A 17417-nucleotide genomic window follows, 5' to 3' on the forward strand; every position below is an offset into this window, starting at 1 on the left:
AAATTTGCATGCAGATTAGGAATGCAAATCAAAATAAGCAAGAAATTGGTAAGAGAACACCTATCCACTGCAGATGAGTTCAAATCACCAGGACCCAAGGTTCTGAAGGAGTTGACAGATGTGATCTCAGAACAACGAAACCATATTTTTCAAAGATAATGGAGCACTAGGGAACTACCAGTTGACTAGAACAGGGCTTTTCAACCTTTTCACCCATTGTACCACTTTTAGGATATGGCAATATCCGAGTACCACCAGTCAAGCAAGGTGTCAAAAACTTGATGACCAAAAAAAAAAAAAAAAAGGAAAAAGTGATAAAGTACAGGTAGTCCTTGACTTACAACAGTTTGCTTAATGACTGTCCGAAGTTACAATGGCATTGAAAAAAGTGCCCCCCAAGCCACAGCCGAGCAAGACACCTGCCTGCCCACCCAGCGGTGCTCTTCCTCCTGTTCGAGGTTTTCATTGTTGTGAGCATTTTGTTGGGGATTGGCAGCGGGGGTGGGGTGGGGGGTGTTTGGTTTTTATTCCCCCCATCTGCTGGGTGGTTGCAGCAGGTTTTGATCACTTCACATGACCCTGAGACACTGTGACCGCCATAAATATGGATCAGTTGCCAAGCATCTGAATGTAAATCACAAGACCCTGGAGATGCTGCAACATTCCAGCTGATTGGTGCTTCTTCAGGGCTCAGCAGAAGCACCAGGATCAGTGCCAAGCTCCAGCTGGAGCCTGGCGCTGATCCTGGTGCTTCCACTGAGCCCTGACAGCCCCGAAGCGCCGTTCAGCTGGAAAGCGGCACTGATCCTGGTGCTTCCTCTGAGCCCTGACAGCACTGCAGCTCCAGCCATCTCTCGCTCAGGCTTGTGTGGTGCTGCAACCAGTTCAGTTCATTCCCCTCCCCCGCTACCACTTTTCTAGGATGGTCGTGTACCACCTGCCAGGTGCCAATGTACCACAGGTAGTACCTGTACCACTGGTTGAAAAGCCCTAGACTAGAAAAGGGATGATGTAGTTCCCAACTTCAAAAAAGGGAGAAAAAAAACTGATCCAGGGAATACATACCAATCAGCCTGACATCGATATTTAGAAAGATTCTGGAAAAGATAATCAAGCAATAAATCTGCAAACACATAGAAGCAAATAAACAGTCTACCTCTGCTCACAGAGCCAGGAGTTTGATCCTGACCAGCTCAAGGTTGATTCAGCCTTCCATCTTTCCAAGATCAGTAAAATGAGGACCAAGCATAACCAGAAACCAATATGGGTTTGTCAAAAACAGATCATGCCAGACAAATCTTATTGAAATTTTTGACAATGTGACATAGTTATAGGACAAGAGAAATGCTGTGGATATAAATTTCTTGGACTTCAGTAAGGCATTTGATAAACCTACTACTTGATAAGATAGAAAATGTGGGTTACATAGCATCACCAACCACATTCAATATGTACTCCTTAATGGAACTGCTTCTACATGGAGGGAAGTATGCAGAGAAATACCCCAAGGCTCTATCTTAGGCCCAGGGTTCTTCAACATCTTCATCAATGATTTAAACAATGATCAAATTTGCAGATGACACCAAGTTGGCAGGAATAGTCAACACTCCAGAAGGTAGGCTCATGATCCAGAAGAATCTCGACAGACTTGAACATTGAGCCCTACCTAACAAAATGAAATTCAATGGTGAGAAAAGTAAGGTTCTATATTTAGACAAGAAAAATCAAATGCACAGGTATAGAATAGATGGTATTTGGCTCAATAGTAATAAATGCAAGAGGAATTTTGACAATCACTTAAATATGAGCCAGCAGTATGCTGCAGCTGCCAAAAAAGCCCATAGAGTCCTAGGCTGCATTAACAGAGAGATAGAATTAAGATCATGTGAAGTGTTAGTAATTTTATAATGCCCTGGTAAGACCACACTTGGAATATTGCATCCAGTTTTGGTTGCCACAACATAAAAAAGATGTTGAGATTCTACAAAGAGTGTAGAGAAGAGCAACAAAGATGATTAGGGGACTGCGAGTTAAAACATATGAAGAAAGGTTTCAGGAATTGGATATGTTTAGTTTAATAAAAAGAAGGACTAGGGGTGACATGATAGGAGTATTCCAATATCTGAGGGGCTACCATAAAGAACCTGAAGGCAGGACAAGAAGCAATGGATGGAAACTAATCACGGAGAGAAGGAACCTAGAACCAAGAAGAAATTTCCTGAGAGTTAGAACAATTAATCAGTGCAACTATTTGCCTCCAGAAGTTGTGGGTGCTCCAATACTGGAAGTTTTTAAGAAGATAAAGGACAACCATTTGTCTGAAATGTTATAGGGTTTCCTGCTTAAGCAGTGAGTTGGACAAGAAGACCCCCAAGGTCCCTTCTAACTCTGTTATTCTGCATCTATCCTATAAACATGTATACACAAATATTAAGCAAATGCCACTTAGGTCTTTGCACAACTTAACTAAGCTAAAACCGATCAAAATATATTTAAGACTAGCTGTACCCGGCCACGCATTGCTGTGGCTCAGTCTCAATGCGCCATTGTGCATTCATCCCAAACAATAAGTTTGCATTTCTGCAATACTTTTCTCATGCCAGATGCTTTGGAAATGTTGCACGTGGGAGTTTCAATGAATTGCATGTTCAATGGCAATTTCAAAGCGTCCAACAGATGGCGCTGTTTTGCAAAAAAAGCATGTTTTGCCTGTCACAGGTGTGACATCTATATAATATAGGTATATAAAAACACGTGCGTATTCAAATGCAACGTTGTGTCAAAATTTCAAAGCAATCGGTGAAGAACTTTCAGAGATTTAAGATTTTGAACAAACGAACATTTACATTTTTATTTATATAGATTAATTAATACAATATGTGAACCCATTCACATTACTCTGCTCAGCAGTTGTATGATACATGTAATCCAATAACTAGTTTGGAATGAAAGAATTTCCAGTCCTTTATTCAGATTGTTCAGCACTCTTGGCTGAATAAAGATTTGACACCAAGGAGCACTCATGAGAATACACTGTAAATGGAAGAATCCAACCTGCACAGAGAAAGCACATAACTATGACAAAATATGCCAGTCAGCCTTCAGATCTGTGAATATAACAGCTTGTTTTAAAATACTGAGTAATTAAAAAGCAAATAAACCAATAGTGCCCCATGAGATATAGGCAATTCTTTGGCATATTATTTTTATTTGTGTGTCCATGCCACATAAAACAGCAACAGCAACAACAACAAAACTGTTGTCAGCAGAAATGCTGCAGTGGGCAGTAGCTCACTTTCGCCTTCTATCTTTACTTAGAGCCTAGAAAAAATAGTCACAAATTGATTTTTCTCCAGAGCATGTATTCAAATAACAATCAGTACCATGGATAAAGACACTGTAATTACTCTAATTACAATTGAAGCCATGGTTCAGTTTTGAATGCCATGCTAGAACCAGTCATTATATGCTTTAGTGTGTCAGGCAAACTAGATCATGGCCTGCGTTCATACATAATCTATCTAGTATTGGATTTACAAACTACCTGACTACATAACATCATGCTAAACCACAGTTTACTTAATAATGGATGGTTGAAAAATGTTAAATTGGCTGGATTTGTCTGAGCAAAAAACAAATTAGTTATTGGCAAAGGGAAGCTTAATGTGTGAACCTCAGCAGTATCTGCCAGAGATTACTTCCAGTGAGTGCCATTGCGATCTCTCCAGAGAAAAGAGACAGCAAAGGAGAGAGGGTGGGATTGCTTCCATGTACTTTAGACAGCTGCTCCTTGCAAGCAGACAACAGGAACTGAGGTTTTTGTGGTCAGCTGAGGAATGGAGCAACTGAAAATTCTATACCCACAATCATAATGGACACAAAGCTTGGCTGAGTCTCATTTCTTAATCACTCTTGGAATCACTTTTTTTTTTTTACTGTTTTACTGTTTGTACTGTTTTTCAAATATTAAGGATCTCCAGAATGGCAAATTTGATGATATTCATTGGGTGAGTTTAAGTGCAACTTTAAAGACTTAGCAATTTTGAGGAATAAATAACTAAAGGATGATTAGAGTATTGTTTCTGGAAAATTATAAATGGACTAAGAATCTTGATGGATTTGAAATGAGATTTTGAAATTAACTGAATAAATTCTTCCAGTGGGAAAATGGCTTATGTTTGGAATTTGGGGGGGGGGGGACATGTTAGGATGGGACTTTGAAGGTTGGTCATGAGAGGGAGCTAAAAGGAAATACAGGTAGTTCTCAACTTACAATCATTTGTTTAGAAGCTGTTCAAAATTACAATGGCACTAAAAAAGTGACTATGATGGATCTTTGCACTTACAACCATCACAGCATCTCCACAGTCATGTAATCAAAATACAGGTGCTTGCCTATCAGCACACATTTATGACCATTGTAGCATCCTGGAGTCAAGTGATTACCATTCCCAGACAGCTTTCAACAAGCTAATCAATGGGAGAAGACAGAGTTACTTAACAACTACATGATTCATCTAACAACTGCAGTGATCCACGTACCAAATGTGGCAAAAAGCTCATAAAATCAGATATGATTCACTGAACAACTGTTTTGTCAGCAATGGAAATTCTGCCCTCAATTGTGATTGTAAGTCGAGGCTCACTTGTAAAGATTACAGTTAAAGAACACTTATTTGATTTGTTAATAAAGAATGGTGCAAAATACTTTAATCTTCAATGATATGGGAACAACGGTCTCAGAAATTAATTTTAAAAATGTCTGCCATTATATATAGACTCTGTGAATTATGTTATGGAAGAGGAATATATACTAATTGAATTTTTGTAACTTGTCTTTTTTGAGACAAATGGGGAAGTTATTCTTTTTTCTTTTTTTGTAGTTTTATCTCTACAATTGTAATACTTAATAACATTTTAATGTAAAAAAAAATCTGCTAGAGGCGAATCACTGTGAAAAGTTTAGGAGACTGAGAAATATTGTTCAAAACTGTGCCCTTATCCTATCTCTGAATCTGGTTCAAGCACCAATATTCTGTTTTATTTCATTAAAATATTTTAATGCTACTTTAATTAAAATATTAGCTTCATATAAATTAAAAGCTGCCAATGGACAAATCAGTATGGTATATGTACTTAAAATATTCAGGAACACCATTATATCACAACATCTCAGCCAAAGGGGACCTCTTTGTAGTAAAGTAAGGATAGGTTAATTCTATTCTACTCATACTCATTATTTCACTTGATGTAGGGCAGCCTCAAATCATAAAACCCTATTAAATTCACACGTTGTATTATTGTTGGTTAAACAAGCCACAAATGGCTGAATTCATTCTATAAAGTAAACCATATATCAATGGTTGGCTTGAAACATCATGCTAAGCACAAATCAAACAATTATGACTATAGCAGTATGTGAACCCAGGCATCATCTTTATTGTCTCACATTAAAAGTAAACGTGAAATCTGCACCATGAAATTAATGAGAAGCATATGACTTATATATCAGTCTATAACCTTGGCCTTGGACCCCAAGTAAAGGAAGCTACAGGGGGAAAAAACCTTCATTTCTTCTCTCTTACCAACACCCCTCCCAATCCTTGCCAAAGGGTCAAGTGGATTGGTGGTGAGTGTCAACTGTGCAGACTCCAGCAAGGATGTTACCAGAGGAAAATATTCAACTCCTCTACAGTAAACATTAGAGACTCCAAATATGAGTTGAAGCTGTTCCTCCCTCCTCCAGTAATCTTCCTTGCCTCACTTCATTTTGTAAAGGAGATCATCAATGTCCAAGGATGGTGAAGGGAAGGAAAATACAGCTGTTCCCCAATCTCTTTAATTTATTATATTGTGGGATGTGTGTCCTTGAATTTAGTGCTTGGCTTCTTCAGAATCAGATATTTTTTTCTTCTTATTTTCGTTACTTACAACATGTTATCTTATCTTGCAGTTACTTTGATATGAATGAGTTGCAATAGTTTAAGCTTCATTCTTTTCTTTCTAATCAAAGCTTGAGTTTTAATCAGTGAATAACATAGTGCAAAATATACCTCACAAAAAGATAGAGGGCTCATGATACACTCAACCATAAATTGTCCAGCTGTTTTTTAGTGATTTGTGCAAAACTGTGTTGGTTCAATTGGTTATATGAACTCAGATGATTAGGTAGGCTAAAAGCATGATTATTCATGATTAATCATATCTTGGTTATATCCTTTAACTCTTCCAGTGAGTTCAGGTTTATCAGTTCAACATCTGAAATAAGTGAAAATAGATTCTGTATAATACTAAGCCAATTTCTGTAACCATAATAGGTTAAACAAGCCCCAATGCTCTTCACATAAAGCTGTAAGACTATTCTACAAACAATGACTGTTCCTACAGCACACTAAATGAAAACCAAGCAACTCCATAATTAACACTAGTCAAAGATAGTATCAAAGGTAATAAAATGTTGTAATGGGTCCTGGTTTGTCTAGAGAGATTATTTTTTCAACATTTCTCTACTTTTTTTCTTATATATATTAGATTGCAAATGAATGTATGAGGATTATTGGCTTTGTTTGATTATCTCAGCACTTGGAAAGCTTTTGTAAATAAAAGTAAAAAAATAAAATACACTATTGCAGAAATATCAAGTTAAATCACAGCAATTTACCTTTTATCAGTTCATTTGCTTGTGATCTTAACTGCTAATCTGTCTGTTTTCCTAAATAATTCATGTTGCTAAATCTGAATCAAAGGAGATGCTGAAATGGAGAAGATCCCTCCCCCCTTTATATGTCTAACCCCCTTAAGAAGAGAATTCCTTAGTCTGAGAAATCTAAATCCCATCAAGCACATAGAACTGCAACTTTTTGTTTTAATAATAATCTCGGTGGTCCATTAGAAGTATCAGGATGAGTTTTAAAAGTGTTTCATTATTTTCCTGTTGGAGTCACGTCTGATTTCCTACTCTGAGTGTTGGCCTGTTCTAATCGGTTTTAATGTTAAGAGTACATTAGCTTCCTCCCCTGTCGTGGCCCAAAGAAAGGAGAGGAGGGGAAGGGGAACAGGTTTAAACATTTTTCAGAAGCCTTGTCATCTTTTATCAGATCCGCCTGGAGCTTTTATGTCGGGAGCTCTCTTCTCTTACTGTACATTAGCAGCTGCATTCCAGAAAGTTGGGTCAATTCCCTTCGCACCTTCCGGCCACCCTGAGCAGCTTCCCAGGTTCATCAGCCGTGCCTCGCTCTTCCCTCGCGACTAGCCAGCGGCCCTTCTCTCCAAGCCAGCCTGTTTTCCTAATTTCTAGGACAAGCGTTTCTTACTTCACAGGGAGCAAATGACTCCAAGTGTCGGCAAACAATTATCACATTCGAACCCGATTTAAAAAAAAAAAAATCTACGGGGATGGTGCAATCGTATGGAATTCAACCATCATTCTCACTGAGATCGATCGATCGATCTGAACTCACACAAGGGTGTGGAAGACTGTAGTCTTAACTTGTAAAGCCCACGTCCAAGAAGGCATGTGTTCACAATGTTTTCAAAATATGGCAACCAGGAGGGTAAAATATAGAATTTGTTGCAATCGAATCATAGTTTTGAGCGAGCGGGAATCCGTAATTTAAAAACTAACATATGTTTGTCAGTTAATTTTTGCTTGGCCTCTGGATCTTTTAAAACATACTTTAATAGAACAAGAGTCGGGAGTAAATTTTAATTACCTCGAACTCCACGGAGACCTAAAGGTTGTCCCTAATAATTCCCAAAGTAATAAGGAAGCGAGTTATAGTTAGTTCTCCGCTGCTCTGGATGAGAACCTTTCACTCCTAAGAATGAACAGTTGATCTGAATTCCAGAAAAAAACACTTTTTAAATCTTCCTTTTCAGCCAGTTTGAATATGAGTAAAATTTAGATACTGGATTGTTCTTTTCCCCCTGCCTTTTACATTTAAATAAATCTGGCTGTCGTTTGTTTTATATAACTTTTAACATCTGACTGCCTGTTTTTTATACTAATTTTAATTTGTTTTATTTATCCTACATTTGCTTTGTATGTGGTATATATTGCATTAGAAATGTTTATCCAAAGGTGTTGTTAACAGTATCTGTGAGATGGACTATTTTAAATTTGTCTCTAATGCCCCAAAGGAAGATTGAGGTAAATTTTATTTCCTGAATTGTGATGGAAGCAGGGGAATAGAAATTAATCAAAATTTATCCAATTGTACCTTAATTCGAGAACATACCTGACTCTAAACACTGTTTGAGGGCATCCAAGATTTTAATTTAAAAACTTCTAATCACAGATCTAAATTGAATGATTTAAAAAAAATCTGAAATTAAAAATGCACATCTTGAGAACAATCATGCATGGATATTAAGCAGACCTGTAACTATTCCTTTGCAAAACCAAGCCAAATATAAATGCTAACAAGGACATCCATTTCATGAGAAAAACCTCCTTTGTGGAAGATGAAGCCAAATAGAAATGTCATATTTGAATGCAGAGTGTTTCATTTTATGTACAGAAAAGATAATTGATTAATTATCCAGCAGTGCTCTTCCTTCAAGGCTTATGAGGACATCATTTAAGCAACTTTATGTAAATGAGTTACATGTAGATTACTAAACAAATAATAAGCAGTCTTAAACATTTTATGCTGTACTATTCGTGTAAACATGTACATTTCCATCATAGGAAATGTTAAAAACATGGTAATTATTAATATATACAGTATTGGCAATTTCTAACATTTTAGCTAGCCTGATGGAAAGTTTCAGAAATGTCTGTTTAAAAAACAAAGGAAGAGAGATATCCATTCATTACACAGTAGATATCTTTCCCAGGGAAACTATGGAGGATAATGTTATAAATGCTGTTGTAATTTATTGATTCCAGAATTTTGCCAAATGTCTTACTCTGTCTCTTGAAATCTTACAGTTGAATTTCCAGCTGATTTCATTTATTATGCTCACTTAAATGGGATAAATTTTTAAATATGAAAAGGCTAAAAGAGGACAAAGGTTACAAAAAAGAGGAGAGTTTAATTTGCTTAAAAGGTGCGATGGAATAATATATTTGAGAATGTGCAAATGCTTCTCTGCATTTCCCACACAATCATTGGACAGATGTCAGATGGATTATTTTACTTATCCAAACCAGAAAATGCCATGGAGGTGCATCTAATGCAGTATTTCTCAACCTATTTCTAAGTATTGAATTACAGCACTGATTATCAATATTCAGAAGGGATAATGCCTTGCGGGCTGAGAATGATGGATATTTTAATTCGGCATATATAGAAGGAGTCAGCTTGAGAAAGGACACTCTAATGGTGGGTTTCTGTAGATTGGCGAGTTGATCAGGTTGTCTGATCTTTAGCTATGGTGAATGTTCTACTGCCATGATTCAGCTCAAGAGTATGAGCTTTGTCCCATTTAATCATCTCTGCACTTTCTTCCTTGATAGATCTAATTTCCAAATTCATTTACACCATCTGGAATTTAAACGTTACTGATGCTGATTTTGGATATGCATAGACGTAATTATAGCTTATCTCACTGGTTAGACTCAATTGCTGTTTACCCATTGGCTGGCACCCAACCTGCCAATGGGCTTTTGACAATATCAGCTGTCAATATCTGAAGCCAGCAGGCAAAATGTTAAAGATAAAATTCAGCTGTTGTTGCCTTCCCAACCACCAAGATGGCATTGTGTCAAATTTGAGAGGCAGGGAAAGTCTGATTTTAGTAGAGTTTCAGTGGAAGGATGTAAGTACTAGAAATAGTTCAGAAATAGTGATTAATATGATATGATACCATTCATATAACTTTCCAGGACCACATCAAACAAACTACATTGTAGTTTCTTGTAATGACTTAGTACAATAAGTAAATCCAAACTGTGTACTTTCTCCTATCACTAGGAAGCTGGTGATGTGTTCTTACTGCAATCCATTTTTTTTTCTCAAGAGTGCCAATGAAGTTAAAAATAATTCCCAAAGCCCTCCACAATTCCTATGACATTCCTGTATTTTGGGTGACCTTACCTCCTGGGTTTCAAGGATGCTTTCTAAAGAAGACCAAGTGTTGAATTATAAACTGAGGAATGTTCAGTAGGATTGTGTAGGTGGTCCAGGGCATTCTGATATTCTTCCTCCATTCAACCCCTGGTTATATTAGTCCTGGACTACATCACTTTGAAGAGGCAAATCCATCTCCAGGTCCATCAGAGCTCTAAAAAGAAAGCAGCCCTCTGCAGGGACCAGAACCCAGGCTGAAAAGATTATTGCACCTTCTGTGGTTTGTACACATATTGCAGCATTCTCAGAAGCTTTTCAAACTGTATAAAATTCAGTGAAAGAAACATATATATACAGCTCCAAAGCATGATTAACAAAGAAAAAAAATCACAGTAGATTTTCTCCTTTTAAATAAGTCATTGTACTTGATACAATTCTAAATTTTGACTTTTCCCATTTCTTGCCCCCTTTTTAATCAAATAAGAATGCTACCACCTATCCTAATGAGCAGGCTCCTCTCCCTATTTTCTTGAATTATAAGTCTGATTTCTATAAGGTATGAGCTTGATTGTACAAAAAGCAAACAATGTAAAGATCATTCTGTTGAAAACCAGAGAGGTTTTGGAGAAACTAGCATCTGAATTCAACTATACAGTAGATACCTCTCTTTTTCATTTTTTTTAAAAGCAAACATAGAAGGGATGTGATTTAAAGGTCAGCCAGAGGTGAATGCTTTTTAGATTTCTGGCAGATTGAAGATCATATTGGAGAAGTACTTTTCCACAAGTGCGAATATTACTAAGGTGGGGTCAAATATAGAAATATATTGGCATAAAATATAGCTTTTCCACTTGTATCTTAATTTTTGTGGACACAATTTAAATCCTATATATGGCAGCACTTTTAGTCTTGGATCTAAGAATTGTCTCAAAGATGCTTTTCAAGAGGCAACTGAACTTCCTTTGTTTTCTCCTTGAAGATATTTTGCTTCTCATCCAAGAAGCTTCTTCAGTTCTTCAGCTTCTTGGATGAAAAAGCAAAATGTCTTCAAGGAAAAAACAAAGGAAGTCCAGTTGCCTCTTGAAAAGAACCTTTGGGACAACCATGACCTGGATGACTGAGAGTCTCCACAGACATTTAAGAATTTACTTCTATGCTGGCCATTGTCTTCTCATATGCCCAGGAAAAACCTATCATACCTAATATCTGCTTGGGTCAAATACAGCCAGGTCACCCGTATCCAATTATCTAGCTCTTCTAATATGTGACAATATAACAGTGTACACAGCTGTCATGACAACCTGAGATGATGAGCTACAGAGTGCTGGAGAAAAATACATATTCTCTTGTCTGACAATCACATTTTTTTGTCTGGTTTTATACATTTGTGCTCTCAAGTTGGCTAAATTTAATAGTGCTACAGTATTACTATACAGAACTACATTTTTTTGCCTCCTTCCCTCCCCCCCCTCAAGTTCCAGGTAATTTGAAACTATGCAACTTGCCCTTTTCACACTTTTGAGTATATTCATTTTTGATTCCCAGCATTAGGTCCCTAACTAGCTGCCTCATTGCCTTCTGCACCTTGGATTTCAGATCTATAGCTCAATCAGATTGGATAAATACTGACTCAAGATAAGTCTAGGTGATCAAAATTACTTTCTCTGGATAGATTGTTTAGTTTGAAGAATTCTAAATCTTTTTTAAAAAATGCTGAATTATTTTGTAATCCGGAAATAAATTATGATTTTCCCATTTTTTATATGTGAAAGTTGATTGCTGCCCCATATTTTCTGACTGACCATTTCCCCCCCTGCTATACATTAATAAAACCAATACATTGATATTTTTATGCACTTGGACTTATTCATGCAAAATTGATGCATGGTTATTGATATATTAATTTTTATGATTGTATGTTAAACGATTATTTACTGACTGTCTTTTTAGGCTGGAATTATCCTGAAGAGGGATTGAGTATTTGCGAGAAACTTGAATAAATTCAGATCTTTCCCAATTCACTTAAAGCCTGCTGAATAATGCAAGATATAGGAACATAAACTTTCACATCAAGTGAAAATAATCACTTGAATTTGAAGGGAACTGAATGACTAGAAGTTAGAAATCATGCAACAAAATAAAGTGCGAGAATTGCTGTGAAATGTATATACTGACTTACAGCTCATTATCAATTATGCTTTCATTTGTTCATTTCTGAGCCTTGTTTTTAATGTAATTATTACATCATTTGGTTTATACAGTACTGGAAAATACAAGCGAAAAGCACAGCTCAGTTGCTGTGACGCTTTATACATTTTCTATAGATAATTTTCGTTATCCTAAAATATGCGTATGTGCATACTGTTGTTGAATTATGTATGTCTATATTTTAAAATCCACAGGCTTAATCCTTTTTCTTTGAGACAAAAGATATCTACTGGAAGAATAGATTTTAGGTAAAGGGAAAAATTAAGCAGACTGGAAGAAAATAGATCTCTTGAGATGCTTCTCTCTACATTAAGAAGGATGATTGGAAGGGCAAAATTTTACTAAAATATCAAGATTTTTCTTTATAACTTGAAATTCTTAACTTTAAATAAACAACACAGCCAGTTTCTGTTTACTAAACTAAATTCTCTGAATCAATTCTTTTTGATGGTTCTACTTGTAACAAAACATTTGATTCTTAATAGTTTACAGCTTCTTTTATAGGAAGTTTGTTTCATCAAACCTGGGGCTAAAAGAGATCTGATTAATCTAAATTCTGACAGGAGAAACTCTTTGACCCTGAAGATATATTCTGGTTGTGCTTTGCATATATGAGTCATATCCATTTGGCAAGGAAAATACAAGTATTTTTTGATATTGCTGTGATTTAATTTTTCTCAATTGTTTTCATATAATCAGACAAAACAAGGCTAAAAACATTGCTAGATGTACTGAATGTTTATCCTTTATTCTTTATAGTAGGCATCTGAATCAAAATTTTACCATATAACTTATTTTTCAAAACTAAACTATTTTTTATTTATATTCATAGCCCACTTTTGATAATATTTAAAAAGAAATCAAGGAAAAATTTACATAAAAGGAAAGCTTAGAAAGTGGTAGTGGAGGGCCATATTTAAATTAACTCCATATTGAAGCTATTGATGTTTAACACATTTTAGTATAAGGAGATATTTTAATTAAGCAACAGGAAAAATCGACATTAGATTATTAAATGCTTAAGTATTTCTAATAACCTGAATTTTGATTTTGCTGAAAAAAATCCCAGATCACACCATGTCCCAATACAGGGAAATTAATCTTTGGCAAAATAATTTTTAGCTTTTATCTTCTTAGTTTGATTAATTGGAATCAAGATTTTTATGAAGCAAGCAGGAAATTAAAATGTCAAATTGTTGTCATTCCCCAAAAATATTGAAGTTAAAACTTAGATCTTAGTTGTTTTCTTGATATTTTTTCTGCAGATGTTGGCATCATTAAGCAAATAAATTTAAAATGAAAGAGCACATCTGAGGAATCATTTTATATAGCACTGTTAATAAACATTTGTGATCTGCAGGCAAATTCCTAATAACAGTGAACCTTGATGGTAGTTTTATGTTTCTATTCCTTTTGTTGATTTTCTTTACAATTCCTGCTGCTTATAAATTATATTCCAATGTATTATTCTGATGCCACAAATGATTGAGGCAGAATCAATGCTTTTCAAGCTAAAGGAAAAAGTCTATTAATATCACTCTTCCAAAATGAAAAAGGCAAAGCGAGCATGTAGGAACTTTGCACAAATTCTGAAAAAGCGAAATGATGAGAAACATGAATCAAGATGAAGAGAGAATGCAAATAAATTGAAGTAGGGAAAAAGGAGTAAGCTGCCAAAAAGTTTGAGATGAGGAGAAAAGAAATCTTACCACCAAATAGGGTAACCGGCTAGGACCTTTGTATCACCGAAGAAAAAAACTAAAGTTAATCCAAGCAGGTGGTAATCCATTAGTCCAGGCTTGGTGCTGAGGAGAAGAGCACTCTCCACGGAAGTTTGCAAAAAAACATTTAAGGACCAAAAAAAAAATCAAAACAAAACAATCCCACCCTGAAAAAAAACAGGTCTTTCTGCCACCCACCCTCCCCCCTCACATGTACACACACCCACAAAGCCAAGAAATATTCCTGAAGTGGAAAATGACTTTATGCTGGTCAGAAATGCACCTCGCTGAACCTTTTCCCCCACCCACCCCTGACAAACTACCAAAGCTTCTATTAAAATGTGCTGTGCTTTGGAGATGTCAGGAAGCATCCAATCAGATTGCACGGCCTAAGGTGAGGGATGAGCCTATAGTTCAAGGCTGTCAGTCATCTTAACCTTTCTACACACACACACACACACACACACACACACACACACGGACACACATAGCAATGTAGTGCTTGTTACAGAGAGTAATAGGCAAATCTTGAAAGAGAGTTTTATAGTGTATTCCTTTTGTGTTTTTTCCCCCTAGTTTTTAAAGCTCTCCATGGAATGTACAGTTTATGGCCATGACATGATTAAGCTTGGAAGGTAAGGTGGGAATGAGGAATCTCTTGAATTTCATTGGTATGCCTTCCAGGGCTCCTTATGTTTTCATCTGGCAGTTGGATGGCAAGTGCAAAATGTGAATTTGCAGCCATTGAAATATATGCTTTTTGATGTTAAAGAGCTAATATATGAATTGCACTATTTCCTACCTTACATCAAGGTCTCAGTTCGCGATAAGACCTATTTTTGAAAACATTTTTCTTAAATCCTTCAGATATTTATAGGCTGAGATGCAACAAGTTGGATCAAGAGAGATTAATTTACCCTCACAAGAAGAAACCACTTTCTGAATAATTTGTTTCCTGTGAAATGTCAAAATGTATGCTTGTTTCTATGCTATGTTATTGCTGAGTCCTTTGACTGTCTGTAGTAAACTTTTCACTCATTCTTTCATTCACATATTTAATGGAGAGAGCCGCATGATAAAATTGATTCTAAACATGAACTATTGACTATATTAATATGCTTTTGGTAACATAAATTTCAAAACATATTAGCAAAATATTAGCAAAAACATATTTATGTCAAAACATTCTTCTGGTTGTCCTGATTCTAGTGCTATTTGCATACCATAATATTGTTAAATGAGAAGGAAGAGAGCAATTTTTAACTACATATGTATTTTGGCCAATGCAGGATTAAGATTTCAGTTACATACATTGGACAAATCCAGGAGAAATCATTGATGAACTTAAAAGATTTTATATGTTCTATAAGAATATGTGCAAGAATAATGTAGAAAAGAAAAGGAGAATGATCATTGCACCACCTTGCTGTATATAGGAAGCTGATTATATCCGGAATATTTAATAATATGAATAAGCAGAGAAAGATTCTCCTCCCTTGGACCCCTCCTTCCTCCTAATAATCTCTAGTATGGCAGGTGAATGATAGTATTTGAAATCAAAGAAATATATTTCATGGCTGTTAATATCAGTAAACGGAATGCAATCGATGAGGCAATATTGTGGCTTATGAGAAATAGTTCAGTATGTCACACCCATGAGTGACAGTGGCAATCTGGAGTCCTGGTCCTGTCAGCTTCGGTGGATAGCATGAATGTCTTCTCTGTCACTGCATTTCAATTATGGATTCCCTGAAGAAGCCCACCTGGCCCCATCTCTGCATGTTTGGTTTCAAGCATGTAGCCTAAAGCCTGCCTCTAGAAAAGGATAGGAGATGCTTTGGATGTGATTGTTCTTTCATGGTTCTATTGAAGGACTTTCAGACAATTCATGTATTTAGAAATAGGCATATTTCTTTTTCATTTCTGTTTTTAATTGCTTTGAGAAAATGAGGCAGAAGTGGTTTAAGTAAATAATTAAACCCATTCAGTTGAAAAACAGATAATTTTTTTAGCTATAAGACAGTGAAGGTGCATAACTTGTAAAATTGCCTTGGGGGGAGGGGATTCCATTCTCAACCAAAACTATTCTCCATCACCACTTATTTGTGTGTTTGGATAAAATATGACCACTTTTCCTGCAATTTCAGACTCAGCATATTTTTCTGAGAGCCAATTTTGTACAAAGTTTAAGATGCTGTATTAGCATCAAGGAGATTTGGCTCCAAATTCTCAATCAGCCACAGAAGCTTCCTAGGGGACTTTGGACCAGTCATTCTTTCTCAGCCTGACATAACTTGCAGGGTTGTTGTAGGGAAACAAAGAAAGAGGGAATGATTAAATCTAATGAATAATTGAATATATAAATAGATAAGTAAACAAGCTTGTTTTACAAGCAGTTCTCTGCATTCAAGCTATTGCTCTTTACAGAAAATCCCTGCATGTAATCTGGAAACTAAATGGGTTGGGAGAAAGGATTAAAAAGATGTTTTTACTCCTGAACAAGGGATTGTAAGAAATGAGGACCCTTCAGATTTGTTAATTTTCTTAGGCTAATAAGGTGGTTATCCAACCTTTTCACTTGTGCAAATGGTTTTCATGATAGGAATAAAGAATTACGACTGATTTATCTTCAAAGGCCTGGATGATGTACGTGTCACAACTTGTGAAATTTAAAAATTCATAATATGGGTGAACACTAAATTTGATGGATTATTTCTTTATAAATAAAACTAATGAGCTGATATCTTGTCTTTGTCCTGTGGAATCTGAAATTTTCATCACAAATTGCTTAAGCATGAATAATGACAATACTAAATTTTAAAAAGAAAAATGTACAGGTTTTTTATATTAAAAGATATATATGCCCTCAAAATGAAATTTTCCCTGCTTTTTATAGGAACAGAAGACATTGTCTTGTACATGGTTAGGCCACTGGTCTGTGTAGGTCAGGACTGACCTGGTTCACATCATCCATAAAATCATCCTGTGGTTTTTTTGGGATTAAAGTGTTGTGTAAACCCAGCCAAATATAATTTAAGACAATTGAACACAGGATGGCAAAACCTAAAGTAAATGACAGGCATTGATGTAGGTATATTTTCCAAGAAAAGCATGTTATGTACCACTAGATAATGTTCCCTTTCAGCTAATAATGGATTCCACAGTGTACATATAGAACCTGGAGAGATTTAACGTGTTAGCTAAACAGGGTGCTGTAAACTTAGAAGAAAACATAATTCCTGTGCAGTGTCTCCCAGTTCAGGCCAATCTTGCTTTTATTAGCTGGATGAAAGTTTCTGTTCTGTTTGAAAGCCTGCTGCAGCAACTAATAACACAGAAGGTTCAGAGCAGCAATCAAAGGAACACAAAGACTATTGATTTTTAGTTTCAAGCAAGTTGCTTGATTTCCAGTGAGCAGAAGAAACAATCAGGCAAAAACCGTTCAAACACTGAAGCTTAAAGAAGTAGAAAACAG

At 36.0% G+C, this 17417-nt stretch overlaps 1 protein-coding gene across 1 annotated transcript in view; it reads right to left on the reverse strand.

Moving 5' to 3' along the window:
* WNT3 (Wnt family member 3) overlaps positions 1-14010 on the reverse strand; it is a 33866-nt gene extending 19856 nt beyond the window's left edge. Inside the window, exon 1 of the mRNA XM_015832304.1 lies at positions 13931-14010. Within this exon, the coding sequence (XP_015687790.1) occupies positions 13931-14010 (80 nt within the window). The remainder of the gene's footprint in view (positions 1-13930) is intronic.
* Positions 14011-17417: the final 3407 nt, after the last annotated feature.

Source organism: Protobothrops mucrosquamatus, unplaced genomic scaffold (assembly GCF_001527695.2).
Source record: "Protobothrops mucrosquamatus isolate PMUCROS unplaced genomic scaffold, P.Mucros_1.0 scaffold1, whole genome shotgun sequence".
In the NCBI taxonomy this organism is placed as follows: domain Eukaryota; kingdom Metazoa; phylum Chordata; class Lepidosauria; order Squamata; family Viperidae; genus Protobothrops; species Protobothrops mucrosquamatus.